The sequence below is a fragment of the Nerophis ophidion genome, linkage group LG27 (assembly GCF_033978795.1).
Source record: "Nerophis ophidion isolate RoL-2023_Sa linkage group LG27, RoL_Noph_v1.0, whole genome shotgun sequence".
NCBI lineage: Eukaryota > Metazoa > Chordata > Actinopteri > Syngnathiformes > Syngnathidae > Nerophis > Nerophis ophidion.
Window position 1 is genome coordinate 35,803,153 of NC_084637.1, and position 15,371 is coordinate 35,818,523.

Below are 15,371 nucleotides of genomic sequence, written 5' to 3' on the forward strand. Positions count from 1 at the left end.
GTTACACTCACAACACTGATCATCACCACAACAATGTTACACTCACAACACTGATCATCACCACAACAATGTTACACTCACAACACTGATCATCAGCACAACAATGTTACACTCACAACACTGATCATCACCACAACAATGTTACACTCACAACACTGATCATCACCACAACAATGTTACACTCACAACACTGATCATCTCCACAACAATGTTACACTCACAACACTGATCATCACCACAACAATGTTACACTCACAACACTGATCATCACCACAACAATGTTACACTCACAGTGACAACAATAAATATTTATAAACATGTATTTGATGACATCACAATAAAACACATCTCCTTTCCACACACTTTTATTTATTTATACACAAAAGTTACCACCAACTTGTACTTTATGTACACAACACAACACTATTTACATTAACTATACAACTACATCAAAACAACTATTTCACTATAACGTAATAACTATATAAACACACACTATTCACCATAAAACTATAACATAATAACTATATAAACACACACTATTCACCATAAAACTATATCATAATAACTATATAAACACACACTATTCACCATAAAACTATAACGTAATAACTATATAAACACACACTATTCACCATAAAACTATAACGTAATAACTATATAAACACACACTATTCACCATAAAACTATATCATAATAACTATATAAACACACACTATTCACCATAAAACTATATCATAATAACTATATAAATACACATTATTCACCTAAAACTATATACGACCTATAGAAATACTTCATGAATAAATTATTATTATTGATATCAGAAGTGTACTCACTGGTCCATATTTGTGTTGTCACTGCTCCACCTAGGACAATAAAACATAGTACAGTACAGTAATATCCATAGTAGTACTACAACAATATATGGGGCGGTATAGCTCAATTGGTAGAGTGGCTGTGCCAGCGACTTGAGGGTTCCAGGTTCGATCCCCGCCTCCGCCATCCTAGTCACTCCCATTGTGTCCTTGGGCAAGACACTTGAGCCGCCTGCTGCCAGTGTAGTACCACCCTCACTGCTTTAAATGTCACTGCTGCCAGTGTAGTACCACCCTCACTGCTTTAAATGTCACTGCTGCCAGTGTAGTACCACCCTCACTGCTTTAAATGTCACTGCTGCCAGTGTAGTACCACCCTCACTGCTTTAAATGTCACTGCTGCCAGTGTAGTACCACCCTCACTGCTTTAAATGTCACTGCTGCCAGTGTAGTACCACCCTCACTGCTTTAAATGTCACTGCTGCCAGTGTAGTACCACCCTCACTGCTTTAAATGTCACTGCTGCCAGTGTAGTACCACCCTCACTGCTTTAAATGTCACTGCTGCCAGTGCAGTACCACCCTCACTGCTTTAAATGTCACTGCTGCCAGTGTAGTACCACCCTCACTGCTTTAAATGCCACTGCTGCCAGTGTAGTACCACCCTCACTGCTTTAAATGTCACTGCTGCCAGTGTAGTACCACCCTGCTTTAAAAGCCACTGCTGCCAGTGTAGTACCACCCTCACTGCTTTAAATGTCACTGCTGCCAGTGTAGTACCACCCTGCTTTAAATGCCACTGCTGCCAGTGTAGTACCACCCTCACTGCTTTAAATGTCACTGCTGCCAGTGTAGTACCACCCTCACTGCTTTAAATGTCACTGCTGCCAGTGTAGTACTACCCTCACTGCTTTAAATGTCACTGCTGCCAGTGTAGTACCACCCCCACTGCTTTAAATGTCACTGCTGCCAGTGTAGTACCACCCTCACTGCTTTAAATGTCACTGCTGCCAGTGTAGTACCACCCTCACTGCTTTAAATGTCACTGCTGCCAGTGTAGTACCACCCTCACTGCTTTAAATGTCACTGCTGCCAGTGTAGTACCACCCTCACTGCTTTAAATGTCACTGCTGCCAGTGTAGTACTACCCTCACTGCTTTAAATGTCACTGCTGCCAGTGTAGTACCACCCCCACTGCTTTAAATGTCACTGCTGCCAGTGTAGTACCACCCTCACTGCTTCAAATGTCACTGCTGCCAGTGTAGTACCACCCTCACTGCTTTAAATGTCACTGCTGCCAGTGTAGTACCACCCTCACTGCTTTAAATGTCACTGCTGCCAGTGTAGTACCACCCTCACTGCTTTAAATGTCACTGCTGCCAGTGTAGTACCACCCTCACTGCTTTAAATGTCACTGCTGCCAGTGTAGTACCACCCTCACTGCTTTAAATGTCACTGCTGCCAGTGTAGTACCACCCTCACTGCTTTAAATGTCACTGCTGCCAGTGTAGTACCACCCTCACTGCTTTAAATGTCACTGCTGCCAGTGTAGTACCACCCTCACTGCTTTAAATGTCACTGCTGCCAGTGTAGTACCACCCTCACTGCTTTAAATGTCACTGCTGCCAGTGTAGTACCACCCTCACTGCTTTAAATGTCACTGCTGCCAGTGTAGTACCACCCTCACTGCTTTAAATGTCACTTACATGTTGGCTTTCACTATGGTTTTGAGTCACTGGAGAAAAGCGCTATATAAATAGAATTCACTTGACTTCACATATACAGTACATGTACAGTAATAGTCATCGTAGTACTACAACAATATATACAGTACATGTTCAGTAATAATCATAGTAATACTACAACAATGTATAAAGTACATGTACAGCAATAGTCATAGTAGTACTACAACAATATTTAGAGTACATGTACAGCAATAGTCATCGTAGTAGTACAACAATATATACAGTACATGGTGTACAGTAATAGTCATCGTAGTACTACGACAATATATAGAATACATGTACAGTAATAGTCATCATAGTACTACAACAATATATACAGTACATGGTGTACAGTAATAGTCATAGTAGTACTACAACAATATATAGAGTACATGTACAGTAATAGTCATAGTAGTACTACGACAATATATAGAATACATGTACAGTAATAGTCATCGTAGTACTACAACAATATATACAGTACATGGTGTACAGTAATAGTCATAGTAGTACTACAACAATATATAGAGTACATGTACAGTAATAGTCATCGTAGTACTACAACAATATATAGAGTACATGTACAGTAATAGTCATCGTAGTACTACAACAATATATACAGTACATGTTCAGTAATAGTCATAGTAATACTACAACAATGTATAAAGTACATGTACAGCAATAGTCATAGTAGTACTACAACAATATATACAGTACATGGTGTACAGTAAAAGTCATAGTAGTACTACAACAATATATAGAGTACATTTACAGTAATAGTCATCGTACTACTACAACAATATATACAGTACATGTACTGTAATAGTTATAGTAGTACTTCAACAATATATACAGTACATGGTGTACAGTAATAGTCATAGTAGTACAAAAACCAAAATATATAGTACATGTACCGTAGTAATATGTTTTTTAGTATTATTATATTCTCTTTTAAGTAATACTTATACTTTTAGCATTGCAATTTATCAATATTCTGTATCATTAAGAGAAATGAAATAAAAATAATATTTCAATGTTTAGATTTTGAAATAATGTTTTAAAAGTACACAGAAATATTTGAAAATGTATACAGTTAGACTGTTTTCTGATACATACATATATATATATATATATGTATGTATATATATATATATATATACATACATATATATATATATATATATACATACATATATACATATATACACACATATATATACACATATATATATATATATATATATATATATATGTGTGTGTGTGTGTGTGTGTGTGTGTGTGAACATTTACAATGGCATTACTATTCAAATCAAAGGTAAAAAAATACATTATTTACAATGTTTAGAAAAATGATCAATACATCAATATTACCTATAATATGTAGTACATGTACAGTAACATTCATAACAGTAATGTGATTTTATCAGTATTATAATATTCCTTTTGCAGTACAACGTATATTTGTAACATTTAGCAAGGTTTTATATCAGCAAGTAAGACAAATATATCAACATATTGAAATTATGTTTTCAAAATAAATGCAAATGTAAAAAATATATCTTTAGTGTTTATAGTTTGTACCTTCAGCTGCTCTTGGACTCCTGGACCACCTTGGCCCACCTCAGGACTCCTGGACCACCTTGGCCCACCTCAGGACTCCTGGACCACCTTGGCCCACCTCAGGACTCCTGGACCACCTTGGCCCACCTCAGGACTCCTGGACCACCTGGTCACAAAAACACTTCCTACTGGCCCAGGTCTTGTATCGCAGGTGACTTCCTGTCTGCTTGTCGCAAGGTCAGAAAGACAGCAGGTGTTGTTGTTGTTGGTTGGTTGTTGGTTGATGGTTGTTGGTTGGTTGGTTGTTGGTTGATGGTTGTTGGTTGGTTGTTGGTTGATGGTTGTTGGTTGGTTGGTTGTTGGTTGTTGGTTGGTTGTTGGTTGTTGGTTGATGGTTGTTGGTTGGTTGTTGGTTGTTGGTTGTTGGTTGGTTGGTTGGTTGTTGGTTGGTTGGTTGTTGGTTGTTGGTTGTTGGTTGGTTGGTTGTTGGTTGTTGGTTGTTGTTTGATGGTTGTTGGTTGGTTGTTGGTTGGTTGGTTGTTGGTTGTTGGTTGTTGGTTGTTGGTTGTTGGTTGTTGGTTGTTGGTTGTGGGTTGTTGGTTGTGGGTTGTTGTATGTTGGTTGTGTGTTTGTGTGTGTGCCTATGTGTGTCCAAGTGAATGTGGAGCTCAGCTCATGTCTCCGTGTGTCAAAGTGAGCGTTTGGGACAGCTGCGGACTTCAGACCTGGACCAGCCAGGACCAGGAGAAACTGGATACTTCTCTTGCCCAAACACCCAAAATAGTACTTGTATCAAATACTACCCCTGTCAGATACACATATACTACTTATATCAGATACAGATGTAGTACTTGTAAAAGATACAGATATAGTAGTTGTATCAGATACGGATGTAGTACTTGTATCAGACACGGATGTAGTACTTGTATCAGATACAGATGTAGTACTTGTATCTGAGGCAGATATAGTAGTTGTATCAGATACAGATGTAGTACTTGTATCAGATACAGATGTAGTACTTGTATCTGAGGCAGATATAGTAGTTGTATCAGATACAGACATAGTAGTTGTATCAGATACAGACATAGTAGTTGTATCAGATACAGATGTAGTACTTGTATCAGATACATATGTAGTACTGGTATAAGATACATATATATAGTAGTTGTATCAGATACGGATATAGTAGTTGTATCAGATACATATGTCGTACTTGTATCAGATACAGATGTAGTATTTTTAATCAGATACAGATGTAGTATCAGTATTCATAAACATACAATTGAATGTGTTGTTGTTCCTGTCAAAAGAGAAATAACATTTCGAAAGAAATGATAATGTACTTCATTGGCATGTAATTTACAGTAACACATACACATGAACTAGAAGTATATAGAGAGCCACTATAATGAAGTAGCTGGCCACATAATTGAAGTAGCGGGGCAAATGAAATGAAGTGGATTTGGCCACTTGAAATCAAACAGGCAGGCAACATGAAATAAAATAACTTCTGAAGTTGAGGTGTTGACGGCCCTTTAGTGTTCACCAACATTGAGGGAAGCCTTAAGTTTTACAAGAAATATTTTATTGGTTTAGAAAATGAAAATGATGACAATGGTCCCAGTGTGGAAAAAGTTAGGACACCCCCGCTGTATGAGCAGCAGGATTACGTAACCACATGACATGTTACACGTAACGTGACAGATTTACAAACTCATCAGTTTGCTCATTGTAATATTTAAAAAATATATGTGTAAATGTAGACATTGTTCAGGTTCGTTACTTAAGTGCAACGATGTTTTCCTGAAGTGTTATTCATGTTTTTTACGTAAGGCTCCGAAGTTCCCGTTGCATGCTGGGTACACTCCTCTCCCAGCGAGGCGGTGCGCATGCGCCACAGAAAACTCCCATTATTATTTTTTGTAAAGTGGGAATGTGGAATAATAATAAAAAAACAACAACAAAAAGTGTGAATTTGGGGGATTTACATGGCTCGTGATGGTTGTTGGAGTACGTCGTTGGAACGGAAGACGGCCTTAGAGAGGAGCGACGACGTGGCTAAGTAACATTGTGCACTCACTTGCAAACAAACCAACTATGCTAACTATGCTAGCCCTGTTAGCCGCAAAAAGGAGCCTCGTTGCCCGCTTTTGTCCGCGCCTTAAGCCGCGCACGTCGGCCGCGGTTAAGCCGCACACGTCGGCCGCGGTTAAGCCGCGCACGTCACGTCTTAACCCGCACACGTCAGTCGCGAGCCTGCGTCTTGACGTTTGAGCGTCAGAAAGCATCTCCTAGCAGCCGTTAGCTCGCCGATGCTAACCTGCTTCTTCCCGCTAAAGGCGAACACTTGCACGCCTCGCCCCGGACTACACGTCGCCTGCGGGGGCTGGCCCTGACGCGGTAATGCCGTGTGGAGTGTGGAGGTGTGCGGGCCACATTGCGGGCTTGGAGAGGCTGACAGCTGTCACTACACGGCTAGCTTAGCCCTTAGCTTAGCATCTGATCAACCACTGTGCCGCGGCGTGGGAGATGATCTCATTTCACCTATTTGGGTTACAAATATTTTTTGGAAAGCAGTAATTATAGTCCGCAAATGATGTGTTGTTGTTGAGTGTCGGTGATGTGTAGAGCTCCTCAGAGTAACCCTGTAATACTCTTCCATATCAGTAGGTGGCAGCAGCTAGCTATTTGCTTTGTAGATGTGGGAAACAGCGGGAGGCAGCGTGAAGGTAAAATTGTGTCTAATGCTTAAACCAAATGTAAACAAAAGGCGAGTGCCCCTAAGAAAAGCCATTGAAGCTTAGGGAAAGCTATGCAGAACAAAGTTTACAAAGTAAACAAAACCAAATGCTGGACGACAGCAAAGACTTACTGTGGAGCAAAGACGGCGTCCACAAAGTACATCCAAACATGACATGGCAATCAACAATGTCCCCACAAAGAAGGATAACAAGCACTGAAATATTCTTGATTGCTAAAACATTCAGGTGTGGGGATTATTGCTCAAAGGAAGACATGAAACTGCTACAGGAAAATACCAAAACAAGAGAAAACACCAAAATAGGAGTGCAAGACAAGAAGTAAAAGACTACACACAGGAAAGCCGCAAAGAAGCTCCAAATAAGTCAGGGTGTGATGTGTCAGGTGGTGACAGTACACCTACTTTAGTCATGCATGCTTGTTATGCTTTAAAGTCATATCCAACAATTGTGAGGACTTTTTGCTGTCAACTGAGTTTAGTTTTTGAAGGATTTCTGCTGGTGGTGTGCCTCCGGGTTTTACATAGTGGATCCAACATAATAGTGAGAGTCAAGTCCATAGCAGCTCTAACATAATAGTGAGAGTCCAGTCCAGAGTGGAGCCAGCAGAAGATCATCTTGAGTGGAGACAGGTCAGCAGTGCAGGGACGTCCCCAACTGATGAACAGATGAGTTGTCCACCCTGGGTCCCAACTTTGGACAGCTAGCGATTCATCTGTGGTCACCAAATCTGTGCCTCCCCCTCCTCCATGAAGGAGAGGGGGGCAGAGCAGAAAAGAAACGGCAGATCAACTGGTCTAAAACGGGGGTCTATTTAAGTGCATTACTTTTAAGTCGACCAATAATAAATAAATAATCATTTTACCCGGCAAATATACCATATTCTCCGGAGCGTAGGGCGCACTGGATTATAAGGTGCACTGCCCATGAATGGTCTATTTTTGATCTTTTTTTCATATATTAGGCGCACCGAATTATAGGGCAAATTAAAGGAGTCATATTATTATGATTCTTTTCTAAATTTAAAAGACTTCCTTGTGATCTACATAACATATAATGGTGCTTCTTTGCTCAAAATGTTGCATAGATGATGTTTAACACATCATCTTCAATTCACTTTCTGACAGTCTCTTCAGGATGCACTGTTTTGTTTACGTGCCTCCACTTGGACCGCGTTTTCTCCCCGTCATCTTTGTTGTAGAGGTGTAGCATGCAAGGACGGGAGTGAAAGAAGTGTCAAAAGATGGAGCTAACTGTTTTAATGACATTCACACTTTACTTCAATCAATAACGGAGCAGCATCTCCTCATCCGGAAACAACAACGTCTGAAATGTGTCCCGTGAAAAAACGTCCGACCGGAACTCTAATAACTAAAGTACATTGGGTGAATAATGTAAACTCGCTACACCCGTAAGTTTTAGCACTTTCATGGCGAGCTTACTGACAGATAGAAGTAAACTAAAACATTTACTACTAAACATTTTGACATATTTTTGAGTGCTGTCTGTAATGTTCTATATTTTGAATGGAACATTTAAAACAATGGTGTTGTTCACTTGAGTCTTATCTCTTATGTTTGACTGCCATATAGTGGTCACACTTATAATTACACCCTGTACCAAATAAGATAGTGTAGCGTCCCGTAAGAGTTAGTACTGCAGGGAATTCTGGGTATTTGTTCTACTGTGTTTATGTTGCGTTGCGATGCAAATATTCTTCCGAAATGTGTTTGTCATTGTTGTTTAGTGTGGTTTCACTATATGGCACATGTTTATGACAGTTGTTGTTTAGTGTGGTTTCACTATATGGCACATGTTTATGACAGTTGTTGTTTAGTGTGGTTTCACTATATGGCACATGTTTATGACAGTTGTTGTTTAGTGTGGTTTCACTATATGGCACATGTTTATGACAGTTGTTGTTTAGTGTGGTTTCACTATATGGCACATGTTTATGACAGTTGTTGTTTAGTGTGGTTTCACTATATGGCACATGTTTATGACAGTTGTTGTTTAGTGTGGTTTCACTATATGGCACATGTTTATGACAGTGTTGTTTAGTGTGGTTTCACTATATGGCACATGTTTGTGACAGTGTTGTTTAGCGTGGTTTCACTATATTGCAAATGTTTATGACAGTGTTGTTTAGTGTGGTTTCACTATATGGCACATGTTTATGACAGTGTTGTTTAGTGTGGTTTCACTATATGGCACATGTTTATGACAGTGTTGTTTAGTGTGGTTTCTCTATATGGCACATGTTAATGACAGTGTTGTTTAGTGTGGTTTCACTATATGGCACATGTTTATGACAGTGTTGTTTAGTGTGGTTTCACTATATGGCACATGTTTATGACAGTGTTGTTTAGTGTGGTTTCACTATATGGCGCATGTTTATGACACTGTTGTTTAGTGTGGTTTCTCTATATGGCACATGTTTATGACAGTGTTGTTTAGTGTGGTTTCACTATATGGCACATGTTTATGACAGTGTTGTTTAGTGTGGTTTCACTATATGGCACATGTTTATGACAGTGTTGTTTAGTGTGGTTTCACTATATGGCGCATGTTTATGACAGTGTTGTTTAGTGTTGTTTCACTATATGGCGCATGTTTATGACAGTGTTGTTTAGTGTGGTTTCACTATATGGCACATGTTTATGACAGTGTTGTTTAGTGTGGTTTCTCTATATGGCACATGTTTATGACAGTGTTGTTTAGTGTGGTTTCACTATATGGCACATGTTTATGACAGTGTTGTTTAGTGTGGTTTCACTATATGGCACATGTTTATGACAGTGTTGTTTAATGTGGTTTCACTATATGGCACATGTTTATGACAGTGTTGTTTAGTGTGGTTTCACTATATGGCACATGTTTATGACAGTGTTGTTTAGTGTGGTTTCACTATATGGCACATGTTTATGACAGTGTTGTTTAGTGTGGTTTCACTATATGGCACATGTTTATGACAGTGTTGTTTAGTGTGGTTTCACTATATGGCACATGTTTATGACAGTTGTTGTTTAGTGTGGTTTCACTATATGGCACATGTTTATGACAGTTGTTGTTTAGTGTGGTTTCACTATATGGCACATGTTTATGACAGTGTTGTTTAGTGTGGTTTCACTATATGGCACATGTTTATGACAGTGTTGTTTAGTGTGGTTTCACTATATGGCACATGTTTATGACAGTGTTGTTTAGTGTGGTTTCACTATATGGCACATGTTTATGACAGTGTTGTTTAGTGTGGTTTCACTATATGGCACATGTTTATGACAGTGTTGTTTAGTGTGGTTTCACTACATGGCACATGTTTATGACAGTGTTGTTTAGTGTGGTTTCACTATATGGCACATGTTTATGACAGTGTTGTTTAGTGTGGTTTCACTATATGGCACATGTTTATGACAGTGTTGTTTAGTGTGGTTTCACTATATGGCACATGTTTATGACAGTGTTGTTTAGTGTGGTTTCACTATATGGCACATGTTTATGACAGTGTTGTTTAGTGTGGTTTCACTATATGGCACATGTTTATGACAGTGTTGTTTAGTGTGGTTTCACTATATGGCACATGTTTATGACAGTGTTGTTTAGTGTGGTTTCACTATATGGCACATGTTTATGACAGTGTTGTTTAGTGTGGTTTCACTATATGGCACATGTTTATGACAGTGTTGTTTAGTGTGGTTTCACTATATGGCACATGTTTATGACAGTGTTGTTTAGTGTGGTTTCACTATATGGCACATGTTTATGACAGTGTTGTTTATTGTGGTTTCACTATATGGCACATGTTTATGACAGTGTTGTTTAGTGTGGTTTCACTATATGGCACATGTTTATGACAGTGTTGTTTAGTGTGGTTTCACTATATGGCACATGTTTATGACAGTGTTGTTTAGTGTGGTTTCACTATATGGCACATGTTTATGACAGTGTTGTTTAGTGTGGTTTCACTATATGGCACATGTTTATGACAGTGTTGTTTAGTGTGGTTTCACTATATGGCACATGTTTATGACAGTGTTGTTTAGTGTGGTTTCACTATATGGCACATGTTTATGACAGTGTTGTTTAGTGTGGTTTCACTATATGGCACATGTTTATGACAGTGTTGTTTAGTGTGGTTTCACTATATGGCACATGTTTATGACAGTGTTGTTTAGTGTGGTTTCACTATATGGCACATGTTTATGACAGTGTTGTTTAGTGTGGTTTCACTATATGGCACATGTTTATGACAGTGTTGTTTAGTGTGGTTTCACTATATGGCACATGTTTATGACAGTGTTGTTTAGTGTGGTTTCACTATATGGCACATGTTTATGACAGTGTTGTTTAGTGTGGTTTCACTATATGGCACATGTTTATGACAGTGTTGTTTAGTGTGGTTTCACTATATGGCACATGTTTATGACAGTGTTGTTTAGTGTGGTTTCACTATATGGCACATGTTTATGACAGTGTTGTTTAGTGTGGTTTCACTATATGGCACATGTTTATGACAGTGTTGTTTAGTGTGGTTTCACTATATGGCACATGTTTATGACAGTGTTGTTTAGTGTGGTTTCACTATATGGCACATGTTTATGACAGTGTTGTTTAGTGTGGTTTCACTATATGGCACATGTTTATGACAGTGTTGTTTATTGTGGTTTCACTATATGGCACATGTTTATGACAGTGTTGTTTAGTGTGGTCTCACTATATGGCACATGTTTATGACAGTGTTGTTTAGTGTGGTTTCACTATATGGCACATGTTTATGACAGTGTTGTTTAGTGTGGTTTCACTATATGGCACATGTTTATGACAGTGTTGTTTAGTGTGGTTTCACTATATGGCACATGTTTATGACAGTGTTGTTTAGTGTGGTTTCACTATATGGCACATGTTTATGACAGTGTTGTTTAGTGTGGTTTCACTATATGGCACATGTTTATGACAGTGTTGTTTAGTGTGGTTTCACTATATGGCACATGTTTATGACAGTGTTGTTTAGTGTGGTTTCACTATATGGCACATGTTTATGACAGTGTTGTTTAGTGTGGTTTCACTATATGGCACATGTTTATGACAGTTTTGGCGATGTTTATTGGGCCACCCTTAGTGTGACATGCATGGCTGTTGACTAAGTATTCCCTTCATTCACTTGTATATGGAATGTTCCAAAGCAACGTGGTCATTTAAATTGGCTATAATCCTACAGAAGTACAGCTTTTCTTGAAATCTTCGATTTAAGACAAAATATCTCCCCTTGGGGTGAAAAAGCTGTTCCTGCATAAATAGCCAGAAAAAGTGCGTTGAGGCCAACAGTGAGGATGCAGCCGGACACACGCTACCACACGGGCCTGTGGACCAAACACACCTTCCAATTGCTAAACTTGTATATCTCCTGTGCATGGCTTTGCATGGCATCTTGTACGTTGGCCCCCAACCTGCCACACTCCTACTTCCCTGCTTACTTCATCCCCTCCACCTTTCTTCTGCAGAACTCATCCAGTCCTTCTCAGCCCAGCTCTGTCGGACATGAAGTGAGGACGGACACATCTTCTGCACACTTTTGGAGGTGAAGCTTACACCAGCAGCAGCATGTTCCTCAGACAGTCCATACCCTAGCCCAAACCGGAGCCTGGCTTCCCAAAGATGACAAGGTACGCTGCGGGCGCTTTCACACTCCTCAACCTAAACCTCACTTATGGAAGTGTTTGTTGCAGACACGTATCTCAATCTGTGCATCAGTAATCTGATTCATTGTGTCTGTGTACTAATTGTGTGTCTGTATCTCAACCTGTGTGTCTGTAATCTGATTCATTGTGTCTGTGTACTAATTGTGTGTCTGTGTACTAATTGTGTGTCTGTATCTCAATCTGTGTGTTTGTAATATGATTCATTGTGTCTGTGTACTAATTGTGTGTCTGTATCTCAATCTGTGTGTCTGTAATATGATTCATTGTGTCTGTGTACTAATTGTGTGTCTGTGTACTAATTGTGTCTGTATCTCAATCTGTCTGTTTGTAATATGATTCATTGTGTCTGTGTACTAATTGTGTGTCTGTATCTCAATCTGTGTGTCTGTAATCTGATTCATTGTGTCTGTGTACTAATTTGTGTGTATCTCAATCTGTGTGTCTGTAATCTGATTCATTGTGTCAGTGTACTCATTTTGTGTATCTCAATCTGTATCTGTAGTGTGATTCATTGTGTCTGTGTACTAATTGGTGTGTCTGCATCTCAATCTGTGTACGTGTACTAATTTTTGTAGTAGAAGGAAAGGTGAATAACACAAGTGGGGAGTAGAGGGAAAGGTGAAGTTCCAGACACGTCTTTTACACCTTCAGATTTCCTGCTTCACAAAAATCGGGTTAAATGCACACAAATTGAGATACAGACACATAAATTTGCACATACAGATCTGATTACACACACACAAATTGAGATTCAGAAACAACTATTAGCAAACACAGATCTGTTTACACGCACACAAATTAGCACATGGACACATGGATCTTATTACACACACAAATATTGAGACAGACACACAAATTGGCACACGGACAAGTGGATCAGATTACACACACAAATTGGGATACAGACACACATATTAGCACACGTACATGTGGATCAGATTACACACACAAATTGAGATACAGGCACACAAATTAGCACACGCAGCTCTGATTACATACACAAACTAGATACAGACACACAATTTATCACATGTGGATCTGATTACACACAGACAAATTGAGATACAGACACACAAATTAGCACGTGCAGATCTGATTACACACAAACAGATACAGACACACAAATTAGCACACACAGCTCTGATTACACACAGAAAGCTAGATACAGACACACAAATTAGCACAAGCGGTTCTAATTACACACACTAAAATTCAGATAAACACACACAAATTAGCACGCGCAGATCTGATTACACACACACACACACACACACACAAAATGGGATACAGACACACAAATTAGCACGTCCTGATCTGATTACACACACACACACACACAAATTGAGATACAGACACACAAAGTAGCACACGCAGATCTGATTACACACACACACACACACACAAATTGAGATACAGACACACAAATTAGCACGTGCGGATCTGATTACACACACACAAATTGAGACACAGACACAAATTAGCACGCGTGGATCTGATTACACACACACACAAACTGAGATACAGACACACCAATTAGCACACACAGCTCTGATTACACACACAAACTAGATACAGACACAAATTATTACATGCGAATCTGATTACCCACACACAAATTGAGATACAGACACACAAATTAGCACACGCAGATCTAATTACACACACACACACAAATTGAGATACAGACACACACATTAGCACGTGCGGATCTGATAAAACACACACAAATTGAGATACAGGCACACAAATTAGCACGCGTGGATCTGATTACACACACACACAAACTGAGGTACAGACACACAAATTAGCACACCCAGCTCTGATTACACACACAAACCAGATACAGACACACAAATTATTACATGCGGATCGGATTACCCACACACAAATTGAGATACGGACACACAAATTAGCAGACGCAGATCTGATTACACACACACACAAATTGAAATACAGACACACAGATTAGCACGTGCGGCTCTGATTACACACACACACACAAATTGAGACACAGACACACAAATTAGCACACGTGGATCTGATTACACACACACACAAACTGAGATACAGACACACAAATTAGCACACACAGCTCTGATTACACACACAAACTAGATACAGACACAGAAATTATTACATGCGGATCTGATTACCCACACTCAAATTGAGATACGGACACAACAATTAGCACATGCAGATCTGATTACACACACACACACACAAATTGAGATACAGACACACAAATTAGCACCTGCGGATCTGATTACAGTCACACAAATTGAGATACTGATACAAAAATTAGCACACCCAGCTCTGATAACACACACAAACTAGATACAGACACACAAATTATTACATGCGGATCTGATTACCCACACAGAAATTGAGATACGGACACACAAATTAGCACGCGCAGATCTGATTACACACACACACAAATTGAGATACAGACACACAAATTAGCACGTGCAGATCTGATTACCCACACACAAATTGAGATACAGACACACAAATTAGCACGTGCGGATCTGATTACGCAAACACAAATTGAGATACAGACACACAAATTAGCACGCGCGGATCTGATTACACGCACACAAATTGATATACAGACACACAAATTAGCACGCGTGGATCTGATTACACACACACACAAATTGAGATACAGACACACCAATTAGCATGTTTCGGATCTAAATACACACAGACAAATTGAGATACAGACACACAAATTAGAAAAGGGACATGTGGATGATATTCCAGATGCACAGATGGAGATATGTCTTTGCAGATAGTTTGGCCCCAAGGATAC

At 39.3% G+C, this 15,371-nt stretch overlaps 2 protein-coding genes across 13 annotated transcripts in view; one reads left to right on the forward strand and one right to left on the reverse strand.

The window, feature by feature from the left end:
* Positions 1-4,826, reverse strand: part of stac3 (SH3 and cysteine rich domain 3) — a 34,078-nt gene extending 29,252 nt beyond the window's left edge. For 3 of the 5 annotated variants that reach the window (XM_061889861.1, XM_061889858.1, XM_061889862.1), the window contains exons 1-2: positions 4,123-4,826; positions 840-869 (exon numbers count right to left, since the gene is read on the reverse strand). In XM_061889861.1, coding sequence (XP_061745845.1) covers positions 840-847 — 8 coding nt within the window. In that variant the 5' untranslated portion in view covers positions 848-869; positions 4,123-4,826. The remainder of the gene's footprint in view (positions 1-839; positions 870-4,122) is intronic. The other 2 variants (XM_061889859.1, XM_061889860.1) reach the window with 2 other exon arrangements.
* Positions 4,827-5,971: 1,145 nt separating this feature from the next.
* Positions 5,972-15,371, forward strand: part of mbd6 (methyl-CpG binding domain protein 6) — a 61,166-nt gene continuing 51,766 nt past the window's right edge. For all 8 annotated transcript variants that reach the window (XM_061888975.1, XM_061888983.1, XM_061888979.1 and 5 more), the window contains exons 1-2: positions 5,972-6,163; positions 12,362-12,523. The gene's annotated coding sequence lies outside the window, so the exon portion shown is untranslated. The remainder of the gene's footprint in view (positions 6,164-12,361; positions 12,524-15,371) is intronic.